The 23,667-nt window shown below is 38.1% G+C and overlaps 1 protein-coding gene across 1 annotated transcript in view; it reads left to right on the plus strand.

The window, feature by feature from the left end:
• The window catches only part of MLIP (muscular LMNA-interacting protein), a gene marked incomplete at its 3' end in the record, with an annotated part of 43,089 nt that extends 19,965 nt beyond the window's left edge, over positions 1–23,124 (plus strand). Inside the window, exons 5-13 of the mRNA XM_008947577.1 lie at positions 5,728–5,793; positions 5,876–5,959; positions 6,055–6,114; positions 6,899–6,943; positions 11,541–11,585; positions 19,566–19,695; positions 20,826–20,858; positions 21,843–21,906; positions 22,983–23,124. Of these exons, the coding sequence (XP_008945825.1) occupies positions 5,728–5,793; positions 5,876–5,959; positions 6,055–6,114; positions 6,899–6,943; positions 11,541–11,585; positions 19,566–19,695; positions 20,826–20,858; positions 21,843–21,906; positions 22,983–23,124 (669 nt within the window). The remainder of the gene's footprint in view (positions 1–5,727; positions 5,794–5,875; positions 5,960–6,054; positions 6,115–6,898; positions 6,944–11,540; positions 11,586–19,565; positions 19,696–20,825; positions 20,859–21,842; positions 21,907–22,982) is intronic.
• Between the last annotated feature and the right edge of the window lie 543 nt (positions 23,125–23,667).

Raw genomic sequence — 23,667 nt, forward strand, 5'->3', positions numbered from 1 at the left:
CCTACAAGGCACAGATATTACTGAGCTGAATGCATGAATAGGAATATATCCTCTGCCTAAAGTGCTAAGAAAGCATTTTGCTATGCAATTGAACTGGAAATGCACATTCAGAAGTCAACTTTTTCCACTCTGTGAATAATTACATTAGTTAATTTGGGTGGTCATGAGAAATAAGGCTAGTCAGAACTGTGATGTAGGTGATTCTAATGACAATTCATGTGCAGTATTAACTAGGTCCCATTACAGAAACCTGATATTGGTATGTCATGTAAGGTACAATGCTTTGTCTGCCTCTAAATTAATCTTCTATCTAACTTTCTCAAGCTGATTTTTTCCTTTCATACGTGTGTAGATGTTTTAATTTTACCAGCATTTTTCAGCTTCTTCTTATGAAGCCATTAGACTATCATCATCTTGATGGCTTTTCTAGAACATATTCTTATGTACTGTTATTCTTGAGTACTCTTACTCAAAGCAAGTTGTTCAAATCTGTACTCATTAACGGAAAATAAAAGGCTTATTAACTAGATATGTATACACTTTGGCAATCCCAGAAGTGGCTTAATCTCATCAAATCTCGTAACTGGCATGCTTTCCAGCAGTCTGAGTTTGTATGAACCTGATGTTTCTCCCATTACCCTCACTCTGCTCTGGAAAAGCCCAGTCTAGGATATCTCTTGGAAGACTGGGCTGTCTTCCAAGCCAGAAAAGCAGAAACCTGTTGTTAATGGTTTTATCCCTGGTGTGGACAGGCTCTATCAGGGAGCAGCAAGAGTGGGCTACTCTCCAGGGAAGGTGAACTAGGAGCCAATGTGACAGCAAGTCTGTCAGGACAGTGTCCTCACCATCAAAGGCACAGCTCCACAGTGCCTGTGTGCAATCACAGCCACACAGGTTCATAGCAATGAGGCAGGTCCACAGACTGTGACACTGAACTCTTCTGCCCAGCAGATGACAGGATACACTGGCTAGAAGAGGAAGCTTGACAAGTTTAATGTACGTAAAAGGCAGAAGTTTAACAGAAATATTTAAATAACTAGCCATTAGAAAAGATTTCCTTAGACTGAAATGGGCTCTTTATCATGGAAATTCAAAAATTGAAGACAGGATGCATTTCTGGCACTTCATATAGTAATTCCAGGCAGCTCTGTGGTTTAAAGAAAAAGTCAGACGAGGTGATCATTGTGGTTCCTTCTGCCCCTATTAATTTGAGTCAGGAAGTCTACTGCCACTCAGTCTCGTACAGCTTCTATATAGATGTGACATGGTTTCATTCAAAATTCCATTCCAAATCAGATAATATTAAAAAAGTAATGCATCTATTATTTAGAGGTTGTATTTGTCAAATATATAAAAAAATGTCTTTCAGTCAAAATAGATAGTGATGAAGAGTTTGTTTCAGGTAGCTACAGAAAAATTCTTAACTTTAAGTAGACAGCCTCTTAGACCAGATCCAACTTCATCTTCAGAATTATGTCATATTTGAGATTTAACCTTAAAACTGCTGGATGCCTTGAAATTACACACCAAAAACATCTTCAGTGGTCTGTGGTATACAGCAGGTCTATGAGGAGAATCTGGCTTTGCTGTGTTTGTCCAGATACACATGCCCTCTGCATGCTGAAGTGAGCTTCTCTTATCTGGGCACCATTTTGTTGGGAAGAAAATCTGTATGTACAGTCTTGGTGGGGAGAGGGCACAGCAAATGTTCTGCTCAGGCTTCCCCCAGTCTGAACTGTGGTGAAACCAGGATAGATGTGGTGTACCATGAAGCACACCTGCTTCACAGCCAAGGTTTATGCCACACTTAGCAAGTCTTCTGAAAAGCACTAGGTGTAACGGACTATGGGTGGAAGAGGTGCAAATGAAAGCACTATATTTATCAACTAATTACAAGTAGAGAGAGCAATAATTTCAATTTTAAGTAAATGTAGAAAAAAATCTTCTGCCTTAAACGATAAATATTTTAGGTTATTGATTTTGTCTATTACTGTTCTTCACATTTTCTCTTGTCATGATGCAATTTGACTAACTTCAGAAGAGCCTAAAAGTCTTTCCATATGATGTTGCAATTCTAGTGAAACTCCAAAGGCCTAGTAATTTCATCCCATTGCCTATACAGCAGACTGCCAGCCGTGCAGTGTATTCTCCTTGTGGATGAAAACAGGAAAAAAACAATTCTTCCGTATGCATAAGGAAAAAAGGGTGGGTGGCTTTTGTTTGATTGATTGTTTGCGAAAGTATGACAGTGATCTGTTACATTGGAGACCCAGCTTTAAGTTCTTGCCTTGAAATCATACAGCAGGAACTTGGAAGCCAATTTTTCCCACTCTCAGGTAGTAGACCTGACTGCTGGACAATCGCCTATTATCAAGCATGCCAAGACCTTTCTGGACCTGGAAAGAATTTCTGACAACACTTTGTTGAGAATATTTTGATAAACAAATACTTTAGTTTTCCCCAGATACTTCTGGTGTGCACTTCCTAGGTGAATTTCTTGCACCTAGATTACATGTTCATGTCAAAATGCTTCTCAAGGCTAGCGATGAATACTCAGTAGTAAGAAAGAAAGGAAATAATTTTTGCAGTCATAGAGTGAAAAAAGATAAGAGAGGAAACTTCTTGGCTTTCCTTTAGCTCACAGGTTTCACAATACAGTAAGAATGAAGTTATGTCAGATTCAGGTTAGAACATTTGTTTTTTATCCTGCTATTGATGTAGTTCATTGGAGGATAAAACAGTGTTCTGTATTTTCTATATGTTGCCAAGCGCTTTCATTCTTCTAACAAAATATTGGAGTTTCTGTTTTGATCACTTACCAGTATCCTTTCAGCTCTGATACAGCTTTAACAACCAAATAGCTTGGGGCAAAGGGGAGGGAAGGATTGTAGTCATCACTGACGTCAATGGTGTTTATGCATCACACTCCCAAAATTGCCCTTTGCAAGGAAAAAATTAGTGGTTCAGCAACGGATATTCAAACACTTAAATTTGGTCACAATTGCATTGTTGTTCTCTAAATTGTACTCTTCTTTCAAATTTTGGTCCAAATATTGTTTTTCATACATAAATAAAAAAAAATTTGAATGACTAAATAGGTATGTTCCACTTTTGATATTGATGAAATGCTTGTCAACAGTACTGCTGTTAGCACTAATGCTTTAAATTGATCATAACATTATTGCACTATAATTCCAGTTATGAGTTCCCCAGTAATTAATACTTTTTTTTTAATCTAACACTTTTCTCTAAAAGGTGGAAAAAAAAAAAAAAAGAGGGCACTGCTGGACACAAAAGAAAAAGAGTTGTATTTTGAAAAGCTAACAACAGATGGAATCTTTTTCCTTTGTAGAAGTCATACAAATGCCTAAAATCCAGTTCTCTTTGTTTCTTCTCTTTCTTTGGAGGACTTGGCCTGTTCAAATAGGAAAAAAAAATAATTAGAAATTAGACTGACCACTTTGAAGATTAAAATTTTCCTTCCTCAAAGATTCAAAAAGAGAGAAGCACACTGCATTTTTCTCTAACATGGCTCTTGCACGATGGCTGTATCTCAGGGGCCATGTACTGTGGAGTACATCGGCTGTGGTGCTGTGCTCACCTCAGTTCTTTAGTCAATGAAGGATCCAAAATGCAAAGATTTTTGGGTACCCAGTTTCTACTGAAGCTGGTGGATGTTTGGTGCTTAAATTATCCAGTCTTGGCCTGAACAGAGACTTGTGGATGCAAGTGTAGTTCCTTTAGAAAGATTCTTCAGCATCTTCTGGTTAGTTGTCATTTATCCTTGATTTTTTTCACCTTCTCCCACTGCTCTTATGAAATGAATATGAAGCAGAAACATGTATTTTTTCTTAACAATTACTTTATTATGTCCATTGCCCCACTGATTTCTTGGAGCTTTTGAGAAGCTTAGCAATTTCCACACCCATGACTGTTTAAAATGTGTTGTTTTTCCTAACTCACATCCAGACTAAACACCTCTCTAACAACAGGCTATTTAGCCAGTCCTGTCCCTAATGGGTACTGGAGTGACTCTTCTACTTCATTTTATCACTTCATTTTATGTTTACCGGGAGGTTGTAATTTCAACTGAAGCTGAACTAGAGACATAGTACTCAAACATAGTGCTGAGCCCTCTTCTACAGGATTGTTGATCTAAGAGTTTAGAAGCATAATAGTGATGAGATATCAGAAATGAGAATAACAATTTATCTTGTCATCTTCTGTGTCGGGATAAGATCACACTTCTTTCTGTATGTCAAAAATTATTCTTTCACTTCTTTTCCTTTTGAACTGCAACTACTTTGAGGCCAACAGGTTTGTCTAGAGCTGGAGAGGAGGGAAGAAATGTGTTTGGAAATAAATAATTCCTCATCTTTTCTTACCGTACTACCGTAGAAGACATGGAGTTCCATAAAGGTGCCTGTGTGCAGGATCATATCTAGACGGTATCAATATTAATTATCCTTAACCTTTCATTTCTGTATACATACATGTATGCTTCCATTGACTGGGGAGGGAGAGAAGAAAACATTGTACTCAGCAAAATTAAACTCAGGTATAATTACTTCAGTATATGTTTGTTTGCTTGTTTGTTTGTTTGTTTTCTCTTAATATTCTGCCATTTGTTTCCAGCTCCACATAGTCTTTTGTGACTGGCAACCCTCATCCCCACCTCACTGGGACCACTCCATTCTCACAAAATCCCACATGCATGAAAAAGTGTTTTATAGGAATGCTCTTTTTTATTTGCTTATTATAATATTTTTCCCCAAATAAATAGTGAAATGAAACTTCAGAAAAAAAATAACGTGTAACCAAGAATTCCACAAACTCTGCAGGGCTCTCCCCTGTAGTCCAGCTCCATGCATCAGCAGGCTTCCAGAGTAATTTTTAATCTCAGCATGGAGTCTATTTGAAAATCACTTCAAAGCAAAAGTGGGTGATGGCAGAGAGTGTGCCTTGCAGACTCTGGATGAAGATGAAAAGGGAACTGAGCATTGGAGTTTGGCTTTTGAGGGTGTTTTGTTAGTCACCTGATAAGTGAAGGGATCAGCAAGCAGACTGCCATTGTTCTCAAACCTACCCTAAGTACAGGCTTAGGAAAGCAGGAGGTATATCCAAATACAAGAATCTTGTGTTTCATTTTGGAGCGATTTCATATCAGCTTAGACCTGCTGTGTTTTAGTGTGGTATCACGTATGTATAGTATGTATTTCACACTGACAATTCTGATTTTCGGCTAAAATCAAAAAACATCTAGCAGTTTTTTTGTCACAATATAGAATCACCATCCTCTTTTTAAAGAAAATGACTACTGGAGGAAAGGGCCCCCTGTGTGCTTGGAGCCCTGCTTTGTCTGCATGCTTGCAGCCAGTACTCTCCTCTGATGGTGCACAGCGGGCAGCCCCTGACACCTCCTTACATTCATTGCAAAGGAGGGTGGAGCTGTTGAAGGAGAAAGCAATTTAAACTGGTAATTTCTGATCTCTAAAGTAGAGACAATTCACCTAGCTCTCTCCTTCTCTGCAACATCTCCTCTCCAGTTACAAATCATAAGTTGGTAACCAGAAGAACCTTACTAGACCTGTAATTTATCCTTTTTCCATCTCTCCATGGTGAAATGAAAAGCGCTACATCTGGAAACACAGTATGGCAAAAAGTGTATGTTTTCTTGGTTTTTCTGATTTAGTAGTCAATATCACACCAAAATCTTTTGAATCACAGGCATTAGAAGAGCCAGCCGAGACTGCTAGTGTGACTGAAGGCACTGCTTTGGACACCCATTCAGAGGTAATGCTGTTATATCTCTTTGCAATCTCTATTTGCAAATGAAAAGCAAAAGTGAACTGAGTGATATGTCCTCATTTTTCAGATGTGCTCCCCTGCCCAGCTCAGACAACAAACAGAAGAGCTGTGTGCTGTCATTGACCAAGTCTTGCAGGATCCATTGACTATGGTAATCCATCAGTCTGGGGGACTGGCTTTTTATCTTCCTTTTATTTTTAATCCTGTTGTTACTAAGTCTGTTCTCTGTTGAAAATGATTTTTCAGCGCCGATGCGAATCTTCTCCAAGTTTCCTGCAGATGAGTATGGAGTCGGATGGTGGCAAGGTAGGAGAATAAGCCCAAATTCTCTTTCCAGGTAGATGTAAAGCAAACAAAGACTTGTATTGAAGAAATGTTTTTGAATGCTTACACTATATCCAAAGTGGTTAAAATTCTACTACTAAGTTGGACTTTTGAGCAATAGCATCCAAAACCTACTTCCTTAAGCAAATGTGAACTGAACCTTGACCAAGTGGATGAAATCTGTTAGTAGTCATGAAAATGAATAAAGGGGGCAAAAAGTGGGTTTAGCAGGATGCGGAATAGGGGCCAAGCTAGATAGTGTGAGGACCTCAGAATTAGAATGCAAAGTGCTTAAGCAGAGGGGAAAAGAGATCCATTGACACGAAAGAAAAAGGAGTATATATTATAAGTAAATGCCTTAGAAATAGAATGGGTTAGTCAGAGGAAGGCAAGTTCTTGCAGATGAGAATGTGGAAAGATGACATTTCAGGTTGTTTTGTGTGCAAATATAACTTAAATTTCCTGGGGCCACTGCACCTGTGTCTGTTTACTAATAAACATTTTATTATGGGAGTTATCAAAGATAATTAAAAGGCTAGCTTGAATGGAGTGGGGTCAATGCTTTTGAGCAGTAGAAATGAAATACAGTATTTTCTACAATAAGCATCTCAAGCAAGACTTTGATATGGCTTATTTTCATGTATCTAATTAATCTTTATAGCAAACTAAGTTTTCTTGAATTTGAGCAATTAAATAACTTATCACAATGATGAAAATCTCTCTGTTAGAGTAACTCTTTGCTCCTCATACAACTATTTTGTATAAGGTGTCAACAACACTGCAGAGAGCCGCTGGACGTGAAACAAGATATGTAAGTACTTTTACAATTACTCCATGTTTTGCATGTGGAAATATATCATTGGTCTAATCTTACACTGATGCTAAATGAGTCTGCACATAGTAGTCACAGCTTGTGACACGAGGTGTTGTCTCTAGTACAAAGAAGCAAGTGTGTTAGAGCACTGGAAACTGAGGCCTGAGATGTCTTCCCACTGCTGTAAATCCATCATGACTGGAATCCTCTCAGTGCAGTGTCTATTGATAATTTTACCTGTGTGAATATGATACTAAAATTAATTTATTCATACTCTTTGTTGTTGTTTGCTTTGAGTGTTGGGCAAGAGCTGAGCTATTTGGCAAACACTTTTAAGAGCGCTGAAGAGTTTATTTGTTTGGAGTCTGCTTGCCCTGTGGTGGACTTGTTTTGGTAGAAGTCCTTTGGTTATTCCTATTCATCAGAATTTGAAATTGACCCATACTTTTCCTTCCAAGATATACAGCTGTCTGAAAACCCACGATTCAGCCTTAGAAGAATAGGAGCTATTTTGTCACATATACACACATTCTGACATATGAAGAAAATCTCTGTGTTGAGTCACCAGTCCAATTACTGAAACATTAAGCCTAATTAGGATTTTCATTCTCACTTATATAGTTACTGCAGGTTCCATATTTTACTTATAACTCATCTAGTCTTGTGGTGAGAAATTTCTGATTACTATTAATCATGAGATGAATTATCTGTTGAACCTCAGATCAAAGTAGTGTTGGCAAAGCAACAGAGGCCTCCCAGTTTTATGCCAGCACAGTGCTTGACTGAGCGAAAACTGTGGCAGACATATACCATCAGTTCAGACATCCAATTTATATGCCAGGGAATGCAGCTAGATTTTCTCTGTTGGCATAGAGAATCACCCTTACAAACTCTTCCTTCTCAGTCTCTAGTAGAACTTTCTAGATAAATAAACCAAATCAATATTCAAAAAATATGTTTGGGAATAATGCAGATCTTTATTGGTAGGCTAACTCTTCCTATAAATTGTACAAACATGTTGAATTTTTTCTGTGTCAGAAAACAGACTGTGGTCTCCAGGCTGTGCTGTGGTGACTGAACTTGGTGGGTCCAGGCTCTCCTGGATTCTGCCGTTGCTGCACTCTGTAACAGAACCTCCTGAAGGTTAGGCCAGGCATCCTTAACAGCCCCCATACATCACAGCTCTTCCCTCCTCTCTCGCTCTGCTTCCTGGCTAGGACATACAAAGGTTATTTCTCTCCCAGCTACTACACCAGGTGTTGGCTTTTCCTCTGTCCCTTAGGGCAAGGGCACACTGGGGTGGTTTTCCACGTAGTTCTTTTTTCCTCCTCCTCCACTTCTCTCCACTCAAAGTGAGCCTTCCACCCCACACAAGACTCTGGGTGGCCTCATTCCCTCAGCTCACTGAGAGTGGCATGCTCCATGTTACCGTGCAGACCATGATGGACACCTGCCTGGAAGAGGGGATAGTTGGTGTGGACCAAATCATGCAAGGGAGAGTGTTAACCATTAACTGGAAAAGACCTATTCTTGAGCCTCTGTATGTGCTAACTTTTGTTCACTAGAGGAGACCTATTCCAGGAGCCAACATTTCTTCTTAGTAGGTATAAGTTGTCTATTTTGAAACAAGGTGCCTACTTAGAGTCAATCTAACAGTGTCTCCAGCAGAAATCAGGAACTGACTATTGTACAGACACTTGTTATCATAATACCAAATTGTGAATTTACCTAGGAGGTCTGTGGTGTCTCATGTGAGCTACCTTGGAGTAAGGATTTTCAGCCATGCTTTTTTTCACCAACCTTTTTTTTCTTTTTGAAGTAAGCTTTTAGTTTCTGCAACTGAATTCATTTTACTGCAAAGAATTAAAATAGTAATTTAGCAATATAATTTTCTTAATTTTTTGTATTAACGATCAGTGATTTTGAGATGTTTATCAAAACGATGCTTTGAGATCCCTTTTGTTTAGAAAGAAAATCTTTAATTTGTTTTTGACTCAGGGATAAGAAAATCTGTCATCATGCTGAAATGCTCTTTATAAACACACACACAAATGTATATGTATGCACATATTATTAAATACTTCAGTTTGTTATATGGACTAGTAGACTATACAAATATGTTTTAATAGACTGCCATTTGACAATTAAAATGTCATAGATTTGCCTTGGCCTTAATTACTTTTTGTGTTCACATGTAGCTCAGAACCTTTTAAGAATGTAAATGATTTTACAAAGAGCTAGGGAGTGTTTAGAAAGTATGGGAAGATGTTTGACTTCAGTGAAGTTACAGCAGATTATACCAGCTGACAACTAAATATTATAGCTGTCATTTAACAACTTTTTAAAATGTGTGGTCTTTGATATGATCCAATTCACCATTTTAAAATAGAATCATAGAATATCTCAAGTTGGAACAGACCCATAAGGTTCATTGAGTCCAACTCCCTGCTCCTCACAAAAACTTTACTAGAAAAAATTACAGTTCTTACAATCATCGTTAAAAGTCTAAAAACACAGCTAAAGTGCACCATGAAGGTTCAAAACCAAGTGGCATATGAAAGAAACAAAGAATGCCTTTAATGTTTAAACTAATATCTTTTTAGTCAACCTCATAATTCTGGGAGTCTGACATGATATGAGTTTGATAACAGAACTGAAGATGCCAATTTGAAGTGGTTCCATTGCACATAAGGTGTTAAGATGGACCTGGGGAAGAAGGGTGGGAAAACAGAGGGAAGAGGGAATAAAGATAAATATATATACATATATATATATACACACACATAACAGTGCATCTCTGTTGACTTTAGGGTTGATACTACCTATTTATAATAATGTAATAATATAATCATCTCTGAATAAATTAATTTTATGGCTATTGAGTGCCCTAATATGTATACTTAGCCATAGTTCTTCCATACAATTACTGTCACAAATAAAAGCTTTCTTAACTTTAGTTTCAAATTCTAGCAAATTTTGTCACTTAGCCTACATACAATTATTTAAAAAGTATTTTCTCTTGATTAAGTGGAATAATTCCTTTGCATAATATTGATATTTTTTTTCTTCTTAAAACTTTCCCTGTGTATGTCATGATTTTTTTAAAATAAAAAATGAGAGAACATGAAGCAGCGAAAAATGCACACAAATGTGCAGAAATAGGTAGTCCTCTTCTTTAGCAGACCTGTGATCTGCTGTGCTTATATGTGTATTCCAGGCAACCCCTTTGAAATGAGATTTACTCTTAATTTGCACCACTGAAGTGAGAGAATTTAATTCCAGCCTGCTAGTATCTGTAGACCATTCTGAAGTGCTTTGATGTCTTTAAGCTCACAATGAGATTGGCCGTTACACTTGGTTAATGGTATGAGAGTCCCTAGTATATAAATAGCCACTAGTAAAACCCATAATTTATTCTGTCAAGAGCACAAGAAGTACTTGTAAATTTAATGCTAAATCACAGCTGTCCATGTGTGGGTGAGAAGGTTTCCTCCACCAGTGGCTGTGTTTAGAGAAGTGAGTGCTCTTAGTGAGGAGCATAGTCCTCCACCATGACTTGTGCTGATGCTATTCTCACCACCAATGCAGGAGTAGAGCCAACAGGTCTAGGGAATGAGTAAATATCTCTGTTTAGCACTGGGAAGACCACACCCAGAGTTCTGTGGCCAAATTTCTGCAAGGTATTTGTCACATGGTGAAAAAAGGAAAAGAGTGTTCTTCCCTTTCCAAACTCATTGGAATAGCTTTTCTGCTAGGAACAGTGAGAGAAACATGGTAGAGTTGGTAAAAATCCAGCTGTCATGGTCCTTCTGCTGAGGGCACAGGCTGTAACTGACTTTTCTACTACAACTATAAGATCTAACCATTGTATCTAGTACTTTTTTTTTATATACCATACTGAAGAATATTCACATTTTAGAGTCTTAAGGCCTCCAAATCACATCTATACCAAAGGAGGGCACTGTGTTATTCAGTGGAACTCCTGCAGAGCTTGAAGGGGTTGATTGGAGGGATCAATGCACCAGAAATTCTGAATCTCACCACTGTGTGGGCAAGTAAGCATGTGGCACATGGCTATTTCACATACACACACAATACTTTGCATTCATCACATTACCCTTGATATGGAAAATAGGACTTCTGTTCAATGTATATTCAGAAAAAAAATTAATGCTTTAGTGATATCATTCTGGATTTCATAATGTAACATCAAAAGGATTAGAAGGTTTGACTCAGCTTCCAATACAATTGGTTATGTTAATAACATTGATACTTCAAAATAACAGACAATGGCAGGCTCAGAAATACCAGGATATACTTTTCAAGATCAGACTGAGATGAAAAAGTGAAATTTTGTTGCACTTGAAAAAAAAATTATCTCTAAAATTTTAATAACAGTCATCCATATTTGATTATACCTAGAAATAAACTGGAAGTTGCAATATTATGACTTCTCTTACTAATTACATGCCACTGCATCAGTGACAAAAGCTTCTGTACCTAAGCATACTGCTGTCCATGGATTTTTCTTCTATTATAATTTCAACTGCTAAGATACTGTATGTAAAACTATATATATTTACCTTTTTCGCAGGCCAACCTTTACAAATCGGCACCTGTGGTAACAGAGAGCCAGCTGGTATGTATTGCACAGCTGTGATATGCTGTTTTAAAATTTGCACAAGAACCAAATCAGAAATAATTATTATTTACTTTCTTAGTCCTTTGAAAGAAGCTGCAGTCAACATCCTAAAAAGCTGCATTGCTTCTACAGAGCTTCTTTGCTTTCTTCTATTCTGAATACACGCCTATTTTAAGTAACTTTAATCCTGACACTACTTGTAAACCCATGAACCAAATGATAAACTAGCAAGTCTTGCTGAATCTTGAGCTGTATGACAACTATGGAGTCTGCTGCTGATTCTTGAACTCTTTAAATCAGCTTCTGCGATTTTGTTTATATGCAACAACATTATGGCATCTGTTTTCTTCTTAGTCACTGATTTAAATCAAAGATAGCTTAACTAGGGAAAAGCAAGGGTAAAATCAAACAAAGAAAGAGAGATAATGTATCAGATGTTCATTTTAGCTCTGATCAAAATTTAGTCCTGTTGGAGCCAAGCTTTCTGGAGAAGAGTTAGAGGAGAGGTCATGGAAACTGTCCATGTGGCAGTGACCACTAATGAATTCTTAGGGAAGAAAATGATACGTGGATGAGAAATTTTCTCCCTTGTATTTCGGCTAATGGAATTTTAGGGACTTCCTGAATAAATTTCTTCTGTTGAATAGTCTTTGACCACTTTTTAAATGATTTTTTTTTCAGTTACTTTATGAATCTTGTTATACTTTGGTCTCTACAACATTCTGTAGCAATAGGGTTTACTTTTTAACTACGCATTTTCTGAAGTAATACTTTATTTCTTTGTTTTCTTTGTTTTAATCCTACTATTTGACCTCAGTTCTTGTACTGGAGTAGTAAAGAATTATTCTTTCTTCACTTTCTAGATTATTAATTATTTATGATCATCTAGATATCAACCATAATAACATATCTGTCATCAATTTTTCATACAGAAAAGTCAAAATTGCTTAGTCACTCTTTGAGAAGTATGGATACTGTCCAATATCTTCGATGGTTTTTGTAGCCCTTTTCTTGATATTTTTCTTTTTTCTTTCCCTTGGTTTTTTTTTTTTTTTTTTTTTTATTAGTAAATTAAAACCATGAACTGTTCTTGTCTAGCTCTGAATGCAGTGATTCCTAGTTACATGTTGATGTGACAAGGTTCTTTGCTGTTATTTCTATTCCTTTCTTAACAATTCCTAGTAATTTATTTAGTTAATCCTATTTGTAGTGAGCAGTAAGCCGATGTTTGCATGGAACTGTTTATAATAAACCCAAGTTATATTTTCTGAGTGTAAGAGCTAACTAGTTTCTGAGCTAACTAGTTCAATGCTGTGTGTGTAAGTTTAGGATGCAGTTTAGTTTTCCACTGTGAAATATATTAATGTTGAACTTAGGTGTTTCACTTGACTTTTTGCTGTTCATTCAGTCAGAATCATAAGATCTCTCTGCAACTCTTTGCACTGATATTTTGTTTTTAATTCCCCGAATGACTCAGTATTATCATCAAAATTTGGCACCTTACTAGCTACTCTTTACTAGCCAATCTACATTCATAATTCAAAGCCCAGATTCCAGAGCGTGTCTCTAAGGAACTCTACTTGTACTGTCCCTCCACTGTGAAATCTGAACATTTTATTCCAACCTTTTCCTTCCCATCTTTTAACTGGTCCACAGGAAATATTCTCTTTTGCTCCATAGCAGTTTCATTTCCTCAGTATACCTGGTTGAAAGACCTACACCAAAGCCTTTGGAAGTCCACATGCAGCATGACTACATATCCACTGAACTTTATAATCTCTAATGCAGCCTCATTTTGTTATCCCTAGTCATGTATTCAGGGACACAGTGGGGGAAAAAAAAAAAACCAAACACAAATGCTGAGCCTCATATAAGATGGTTTGTTGATTCTCACTTGATTTCATCTAATGTGTGTTCCTAGGTGCTGAAATATTCTCATATTGCTGATTTAAACATATCCTATGTCTCCCATATAAACCAGCTTTCTCGCATCACTGACTCGTCAAAATACCAGTAAAATATTTATCAGACATGAGTACCCTTTCAAAAACCTTTCCCTATTATTTAACCAAATGTATACTAATTTTATCCTTTAGTATAATTTGTTCCTACTACTTTGGACAGCTTGAAATGTCACATGTAGTGATTTATGTTTCCTGATCCCCTTCAGGGTTCTATAGTGAAGGCTGCCCCATAGTTGTCACTTCTCATTCTTCTGGTGCTTACTATGTCTGAAGGAGTAACTTAAATGCCACAATTCATGGTGTGCAAATTTCACACTGGAATTGCTTTACAACTTTATTTATTCCTTGCACTTTATTTGCTTGTTTTATAGATTAGTTCTCCAATCTGTCTTCTTGATGCTGTACTCGAGACAGTGTAAGAACTTTCTAAGTCTTCCTGTGAGAAAAGCTGAAGTGAGGAATTAATTTTCAGCCTTGATCTCCTCTTCTTCATGCTTAATTGTCTTGATTATATCTACTGTTCCCACAGACTTTTAGCTGTAGAGAAAATTTAGCAAGTTCTTTTCTCAAAGTCTTTCTTGGCCTAATATATGACACTTTTATTTTATGGGCTAGATTTTTTTCCTTTTTTTTTTTTTCCTCTAGACTGTGTTTGAATAAAACTTTCTGTCTTTAGAGTCTTTTCCTCCATGCTCCTTTTTTCACTTTGCACTTTTTGAACATCTCCATATTGATTAATCTCTTAAAGTCTTATAAGTTGATGCATATCTTCTCTGAAATGCTAGTCTTAAGCAGTATTTTGATCACTTATAATCATCTCATGCTTTTGGAAACTCCTTTGATTTTTTTTTCTTAAAATACATTTAAATTATTTATATGTTTTATTTCACTTGTTTTAAATTGTGATCACTGTAGAGGAATTCTGCATATTTTTTGATTTGGAGAGCAATGCTGTCTCTAAGCACACTGTGATTTCTGTTCATGAATGATTCTTTGGTAGTAACGTTTCAGCTTAGGAATTTTTCAGGATTTATGATTTAGCTAATTACTTTTCCTCTTGTGGGGTCTCTGACTAGGTATACCAGGGCCCAGTTATTTATGGTGACCAGAAATGTTCGGTCTATACCTCTCAACTATGTGACTTGAATCCAATGGACAGATAAAGCACTGGGCATGCCACTGTGACTCTCATCAACAGATGTTCTACTCTTGTAAAACATGACTATGAATGACTCATGATAGCAAAGTGCAAAGCCATACCCAGCACACCAAACACAATATAAAGCACATTAAACACAGGGTTGCTGTTATCTTTAACTATGATTCTTTTTATTTGTCTTTATATATTAAGCAAAGAAGAGAAAATATACTTGGTACTAGTCTTGCATAGCTTGATACCATTCTCCTAGGTTCTTTTTTTGTGTTCAAATATTTTAATGCTGCAACAGTCACTCGTGATTTTTGAGTGTGCAATGGAAGGATTTATCAAAATGGATTAATGTACAAAACCAGTAGGAGACGAGTCATTTATTTAGAGAAAATAGAGTGGTATGTCTGTACTTTGTGAACAAGTCTAAATGGTAGTAACAGAAGGAAGGCAGGGTAATTTCTTGCATGGAAAGAACTGTGGATAAGAGTTGTAGGGACTCAATGCTGGATGGAAGATGAGTTCAAGCATCTGAAGGAAAAAAAACATTAGAAAAAAATAAACAACAATCCTCATGATCTGGCCCAGGAGTTAAGGCTGGAGTGTTTCAGTTAATAACTAGACATATTTCTATGGCTTTTTTTTTTTTTTCTGGGTTATTTTGGATGTGAATTGTCATCTTGAAGTATTTTTTCTCTAATTAATTAATTTTAAAGCACATGTATTACTGAGGTTCCTGTATTTCCTATGTTTAAAGCTGTTGAGCCCAAAGCTCCATGAAATTAATTAAAACATGGTTGAGAATATGATACTTCAAGAATTATGGCAGAATTGCTTTAAAGTAAAATAATACTAAATTCAGCATCTTTTAAGACTCACTTCATGTCAGAATGACACAGTTATCAGGTCCCATATGAAATCAGGGGTCATGGGTGCATCTGTCCACCTAAAACAATTCCATGGCCTTCGAGCATTAACAAATGCCCTCTAGAAGGCAGCAGACAAGGGTCCATATCCATATCTTCTCAAGCACCAGACTGCAGGCACTGCTGAAGTGAAGTGTGTCCGTTATACTGAGTGGTCCATACAGAGCCATCACACCACAAAGCAGGAAATAAAGGAGATTTGTGACAAACCAAAGGAAAAAGTGAGTGAAGGGAAATTAAATGTGTTAAAAGAATTTCCTAAAGAAGGGAAGAAAGCAGAGAGGGAAGCAGAGAACAGTGTCTGTGTTAAGGGCTTGCACTCATCCCCCTCCCTTCCATCCCTCCCTTGCAACAGCCTGGGCAGTGAGCAGCACCTGAGCAAATCCCCCTTTTCTGCTTCTAGACTTGCAAAATTGCTCCTCTGCTGGTCCCAGAACAGCAGCAGAGGTGTGTTGCTCCTTCACACTACTCTTACTTTGAGTCTGTCCCTTTTCTCTGGCTGTTGAGGAGAAGACTCATCCCTGTACTGTGAGTAGAATGGAAAAGAACTAAATCCATTGATTTTGGTTTTGACTTAGTTCATCACAGAGTCAGTGGAAATCATAATGCAGTATAGTATCAAACATCTTGTTGACAATTCGGCTGCCTCTTGAAATACAAATATTTCAACATGAACGAAAATAAAGACAACTTGAATTTCAAACAAGCCACTGTCCGTGTTCTCTGTCCTCTGGTGCAATAGCTGCTGCTGCTTCAACAGGGAGATGGAAAAGATAATTATACTCCCTTCCTAGGATTTTCACATCAGTTCCTAGGATTGAAGTGAATGATTTACAGTTTAGCTGGAGGAAGAGGAAATCCTTTGAACCATTATCCCATTTGAAGCAGAAAGCTTCAAAGACTTCAGATGTCTATTTGTACAGAAAAGCTGGATGTAAAGGCTATGCAGGGAACCAGATAAGACTTGGTGCTTGCTGTTTGTCAGGTCTAAGGAACTTGGAGCAGAAAGGAAAGAAAGAGGACAGCTAACTTTTATCACAAGGCTAGCTATCCTGTTTTGTTATTTATTTTTATCTGATCATGCTATATTTGTGTTAATCATTTGTCTGGTTGTCTGAGGAGCAGGCTGCTTCAAAACAGCACTGCATCCCAAACATATTAAAAAGCCAATTCCTTGTCAAACACTAAGAGGCAACTTTGTTGTTTACAAGAAAGGTTTTCAGGTATCCAGAATGACTTGATGCCTGTGTAGTGACACAAAGAGTGACTTCTGTCATTGCCAGCTATCAAAGAAGGGTCTGGCACTACATACTTTGGGGATCCCTGAATACTCTGGATAAGGGGAAGTGACAGTGACTGGAGTAGGAGAAACATAAGACTCAGAGGATTTCAGGCCTCTGCTGAGAAGAATGGAGTTGCAACGGGGACCCTACCACTTTAAACAAGATCTCAGGGACAGCCAGTGTCAAAACAGAGGAAAGTGTTGGAGGTAAACATGCCAATACACCTGCTGATGAGAAATCCAGTCTTCTGACTTTTTAGGCAAATACCATGCAAAGCTCATACAGCAAAAATCATGCAGAGCTTTTCATACAACTAAAATACCTCCTGTAACTGAAGAAGAGTGGCCCAATCTACACTGCCCATTGAGAAGCGCCCTGTCCCTCTTATCAGGGACCTAATAAAGTATTCTGAATTCTGGTTGCTGGCTGATATCTGCCACTCTGGTAGCAGAGTCAGACATAAACATATGACTCAGTCAGCACTTGAACACATGATGTTGTTTAGAAAATGCTTCCCTAAAAGCATTTCTACGGCATGCTTTTGGAAGAGGTTTCTTATGTAAGGAGAGTAGCTTATCCTTGATGTTTTCAGGTAACTCAATGGATTTTTAATTGCATGGTTACATAGTGTGGAGGAGTGCTAGAAGGCCACAGGTCCTTTTTCTGCATAATGATGACTTGATAACAACTGTAGCTTTTTTTTAATTTTTATATTTACCTTTCTGTTGAAAGCCAAGTTTCACTCACTTACACAAACCTTCTCAGAAATCTTAGGAAGGAAAAAGAAGTATTTTATAGTTAATCGTACAAAGAAGTAGTCATGAACTACGGACTATAAATTCATTAAATGAGAACCTCATCTTTCACTAAATTGACCTTCTTAATGAAAAAGTTTTGAATGCAGCTTGGCAGTTATTAACCTTCTAAAAATTAATATCTCCTCATGGCTGATTTTTTACTTTCAGCTGAATACGTTTCCTCCTATCTGATGATGCGGATGAAAGGGTCCCAACCTCTGGAAAGGAGAGGGAACAAAAAACACAATGCTAAAAGAAAATATTTTGCTACCTAGACCTTGCTCTGCCCAGGTGTATTGTTCTTCTTTTTCACCTTTGCTGGCTTTGCCTCTGCCCCTGGGCATGGGCCTGTGTTTCCCAGGGCAGAGGCAGAGGCAGAAGCACAGGGACATCTCCTGCCTCCAGCAAGCTCCCTTCCAATTGCTATCTCTCTTGTTCTGTTCTTGCTGGGTGCTTGCAGATCTTATTTTAAGGTGATTTATTGCTCAGTTTACATGATACATCCAGCAATCTGCATCATTTTAAACTTACAGAATCACGCAGAATCACAGAATGATAGGGATTGGAAGGGACCTCAGGAGATCACCTGGTCCAACCCTCCCTGCCAAAGCAGGGTCACCTAGGGCAAGTTGCACAGGAGCAGATCCAGGTGGGTTTTGAAAGTGTCCAGAGAAGGAGACTCCACAACCTCTCTGGGGAGCCTCTTCCAGGGCATTGTCACCCTCAAAGTAAAGAATGTTGTTTCTGATGTTGAGTTGGAACTTCCCGTGTTCCAGCTTGTGCTTATTGCCCTTCATCCTATCACTGAGCACCGTTACAAAGAGACCAGCCCCATCTTCTTGACACCCACCCTTCAGATATTTATAAGCATGGATACGATCCCTCTCTCAGCCTTCTCTTCTCCAGGCTAAACAGCCCCAGGTCTCTCAGCCTTTCCTCCTAAGAGAGATGTTCCAGTCCCTTAATCATCCTCATAGCTCTCCGCTGGACTCTCTCCAGTAGTGCCCATGAGAACGTATACTTTTTTCTTTCTTTGTTTGCCAGAGAAGTTGTCCATTTTAAAATTAATCCCTAGCTTCCATTTAGACTTTATGCCACAATCTGTCATATCAGACTTTGCTGTAAAAATTTTGAAAATCACAGATGTACTAAATTGACAAGTAACTAGTAAATTTTCTGGTTGGCTAGCAACAACCCAAGGATTTTCTTCTTGATTAATCTGATTCATCTGAAATGAAGGGTATCACACATCCATGTTGATTAAATTATCTAAAATTGTACTTTTCCAGGTAAACTCTTAAAGATACTGTCAAAATTCGACATGCAGTCACTGGTATTATATCCCAGAAAGACTTTCCCCTAATATACTAATATATTATAAGTTTCCCCTAATATATTATAAGTTGCTAGCATCACATGTTGCCTTTCCATGTTCCATGTTTCACAGTTACTGTTTTGAGGAACCCAGAAAGGAATTTGCAGTGTGAAAGTAGATGTGTGGCTGTGCATAAAACATGTCCTGATCAGCTTATCGAGATGCAGCTGAACAGTGAGCAAAACCAGCCATCAAAGCCCTTAGTCTGACAGCCCAGCATCTATTTTTGTCGGTGATAAACAGATGTCAGTGGTGAGGTTCTGTACACAAAACCAGCTCTTACCATTTTTGTTCCTAATTTTTGTATTAAAAGTAGGCCAGACAGGATGACACTTGAATAATTTTGGTGGTGAAATATGTTACTAAGAATTTTCTTAAAAATCTAGTCAGTACAGCCACAGTGGAATTGACTTGCCTTACAAATATTCTGTAAAGGATTTTCTTTTTCTTCCATTTCTTTTCTCCTGGGTGTGCTGTGTGTCAAGACGAAACCTGGTGTCATTCGTCCCGTGCTGGTGAAAGGAAAGAGTGCACAGCAAAAGGAGGAGCCCTATCAACCCAATCCTTTTAAAAAGTACCTTGAAGAAATCAGTGATCAAGATACTGAGCAGGTGAGTAACTCATTCTGAAGGAATTCCTAGCCTCAGCTAGTTTCCTTGAAGACGATGGAATAATCTTAGATCCTTATTTTTTTCTAGTATTTTCTTTTCCCCCCCAAGTTAGATGATTCTCTGAGGGGCATCTGGCTCCTGGAGGTGAGTCTACTGGCTAGAGATGGACAGCTTGGCTTTCTACAGGGACATTTCTCTTTTCATGATCTAAACCTCTGCATGTTTTTATGATGTCTGTAGGAAACACTGTACAAAAGAAAGTAGAATTCCTGTGCTCCCCTGTCAAGCAGGTGCCTGCATCAGATCTGCCAGAAAGCGCTTCCTCCATTTGAGGGTCCAGACCTCAATCCTCTCTAAAGAGAAATGAGGACAGGAAGGACTGGGCAAGGTTCACTATTTTCTCTCCAAAGGAGACTGCAGAGTAGCCCCAGTGAGTTTCCATGTCACTCCTCAGTGTATAGTTCTCTCAAGTCTGTATTCATGACCCTCCACAGCTTGAGGGGACAGGTCTTCTGCTAGATGAGGGACTTTAACAGGCAGCCCATGGGGCATAGAAAGTGCTGTCTTCTCCCATAGACCTCTGCACAAAACCATGGGAACACTTGGCAAAAACACACCTTTAACTTCGCTGACCTGTATGAAGCATCATCCCAGAGCAGCCCCAGATAAATGGTTCTATCAGCCTTTTCTTGTCCATTTGTGTTTATGTACCTCACTGCAAATTAAACCTTAAGTGATATATAATCTTTTAGGAGCTTATTATTGACCTATCCAGTATGTTCATATTCTTCCATCTGGAGGGTGGTAAAATGAAGCCAATAGTCCTCTTGTCAGACACAATGTGAACAAATGATCTTATTAATTGAATTTCTCTTACTATTATGCCTCTAGTCACATACTTTGGCGATGACAGTCTTCTCTTCTTCCTTTTATAACTGAATTTTTAAAAAGTTTTCATTTTAGTTTTTTTCCATTCTTGTGTTAGTATTATTCCAGCAACACATATAGATGTCATCAGAAGGTTTCTCCTTCTGTGGTTTTCTATAGCTTGTAAAGATTCTGTAAAATATAAAAAAAAATTAATACAAAATAAACACAAATTATGATTTACAATTTGTCTCTCAACTTTTGAAGTCAACAGTGAATATTTGACTTCAGACACTACAGGTGAGTTCACAGTGAATTTTTAGTGCTTTAATTTACTGAAAACTTTCTGATGCTAGGGCACTGTTCTGCCATCCACCTGGGATGAAAGAGCAGGAGAGCTGACCTTAAATGGCTGCTAGAGAACTTCTGGTCTAGGCCACCTCAGTGGGGTCTTTCTGCAAAGGCAGGAGCAGCTTACAGCTCCCTTTCATCAGTGCTGGACACTGATTCTGCTGTCTATAGTTTTGCTCATGAAGGAATGATGAAATCACCAAATTTTGTATTTTCAGGCAAATACAAGTCTAGGGTTATTGCCGTAGTTTGAAGCTTTCTGAAATTTGAAGCTAATTGTGAAAAACAAATAACCAAATGTGACTGTTAAAAGTAAATTATTTTATATGTCATATGTCTTAAAATGAAATAAATAGTGTACTGACTTTCACAGATGGAAAAGTTCATTTTACAATGAATATGACCAGTTTTGCTTCCATTATTTAAAAGAACAATGCCATATGATACAAAGTATTGACAAATTGGTATTTTCATCCTAACCTAAGAAATACTGCAGGTTGCTGTAAAATGCTTGTTACTTTGGGAGATCTCTGTTAAGACATCTATGTTCTGAAAAAGGAAGCACTTAAAGTTATATTGAGATGGATCCATTTACTTAATAGAAACTGGCTTTGTTTATGTGAGAAGTGAATATATGGTTCTAGTGGTGGTCTCATGCAACAATTAGTGGTCATGGTTTCAGATCTTGCCTCTCAGAGTAGGTTTATGGTGCTAATAAAAATCCCTTGTGAGTGGAGAAGACTTGGATGCCCACATGAGGATGTTCACAATCTTACAGCATCTCCTGAGGGGTTTTAGTGCCTGTAAGGGGGCTGAAGCACTGCCTGTGGAACTGGGCTCAGTGCCCAGCTTGAAAACTGCTGTGGTTGATTCTAACCACGGGGTTGTTAACCTATAAGGACCCTCATTCTCTGTCTTACTCGCTTTCGGTAGTTGGCATTTCTGACTGGCGTTCGAAGAGTGGGAGATGTTCCCACCAATATGATGCTAAAATCAGGTAAATTGACTTCTTTCATGGGATATGAGAGCTGTGGATTAAATCTAGGAGACTGGCAGCTTGGCTTTCTTCTTTTTGAAGAAGAGCTGATGCTGGTCCATTTGTCCTCAAACAAGAACCTAGCAGGCATCTACTGTGGCTGAGGGCAAAACTGCTCATACTGTTATTGACTTTGCCTCGGGTTTTTTTTGAGAATTTCCCACTCCTGCTGGGAGGTTAATCTCTTATATTTCGGTTCCCTGCCACTCTGAATTTTCTTTTCCTTTCTTTCTAATACCTAATTGCTAACAACATCCTCCCCAGGTGACGTTCTGATGGAACTAGTCACAGCTCTCATCACAAATTTTCTGGGTCTTGAGCTCAAAGGCACAACACACAAGGGACTTTCTGTTCTAGACTCAGACAGAAAAATGGCTGAGAATTAGGGATATATTGTGTCCACGACCTTGACAAAACCTAAGCACAAGGTTTGTGCCAAACCTGGCTCCTTGACTCTACTTTAAATCTTTTCAAAATGATTTTTTTTTTTTTTTAAAAAAGTATTTTATTGTTTAGGTGCAAAAATCACATACTCTTTTGTTTTTTTTTTTTTTTAAAAACCAGAAACACTATTAACTAATAACTTGCAGTAGTTAAATATATTGTTTATGTATCTTTATTGTTTTAACCTTTAAGTGGCTGAATAGGCTTGTTGGAATCTTGTTAAAAAGCCTGGAAGTGTTGCTGCTAGTACATAGGTAAGACAATCTGTTTTCAGATTGTCTGAGAGATACAAAAGAAAGTCTGAGTGTCCTAAACCATGGTCATTTTATCCTAGCACAAGATCCTTTGGGGCTTTTTTTTTTTCTCTCACTTGAGCATCAGCTGAGCTGCAGGAGGGAGATTGACTGAACCCCCGATGAAGTGTAACTGATTTAAAGGGACATTAACGGCAGGTTTTTGTGTGTACTTTCATGATGATGAAAGTGCTTAGTGTAGAGAAATTGTATTGGCATGAAGGTAGAGTATCTTTTCTAATCATCAAACTCTAAGAAATATAAAAAAGGAGGAAGACAAGCACTTTGTTTCCTGTCCAGAGCTTCGTCCCCTCTGCATCCTCTGTCTGTGTCCCTCACTGACCGTCTATACTCTGGACCTTTCAGTCATTTGTCTTCCAAAGCGTGTGATGTTCATGAGAATCCTTATAGCCCTTACAGTCGCAACTCTTTGTACAATAAGGTGAGCATCAATTGTGATGTGAGTTAAGAGTTTTGTGAGACTCTTATCTTTTTAATTCCAGGCAGAATTCAGCTGAGTCACTAGGATTCAGTGCTTACAGGTGCTCTGGGAAGTGCATCTGGATGTGAGCCTGTGTCTCCAGAGCCCCTGGAGATACTACTGCTTTTCATTCCCTGACACAGCTTGTGCTCGGGCTTGCTTCCTCCAGACCAGCTAAGACAGGGCTCCCATCACTTTTCATTCAAGCTATTTGTTCTCTAGAGGAAGAATAATCTATTTCATCCCTCATGCTCAGATTACTCTTAACATTACACATACTAAAATAATGGGCTATTTCTTTTTTCTTGGTGACTGAGGGAAGGGAGGCTAACCTGAGAGAAATACAGGCTTTTCCAGTGGCTATGTCTGCCATCCTGACAAGCAATTGCCTCTTGACAATGCAGAGGGAACCATACCCTTGCTGACACTAGTGTCTTCTCTGAAAGAGCAGTGAAGTTGGACAAGTTGTCTGTGGTCCGAGGTGTGTGAGTGACAGGGCTGGCT

This window comes from Merops nubicus, unplaced genomic scaffold, assembly GCF_000691845.1.
Source record: "Merops nubicus isolate BGI_N331 unplaced genomic scaffold, ASM69184v1 scaffold3769, whole genome shotgun sequence".
In the NCBI taxonomy this organism is placed as follows: Eukaryota; Metazoa; Chordata; class Aves; order Coraciiformes; family Meropidae; genus Merops; species Merops nubicus.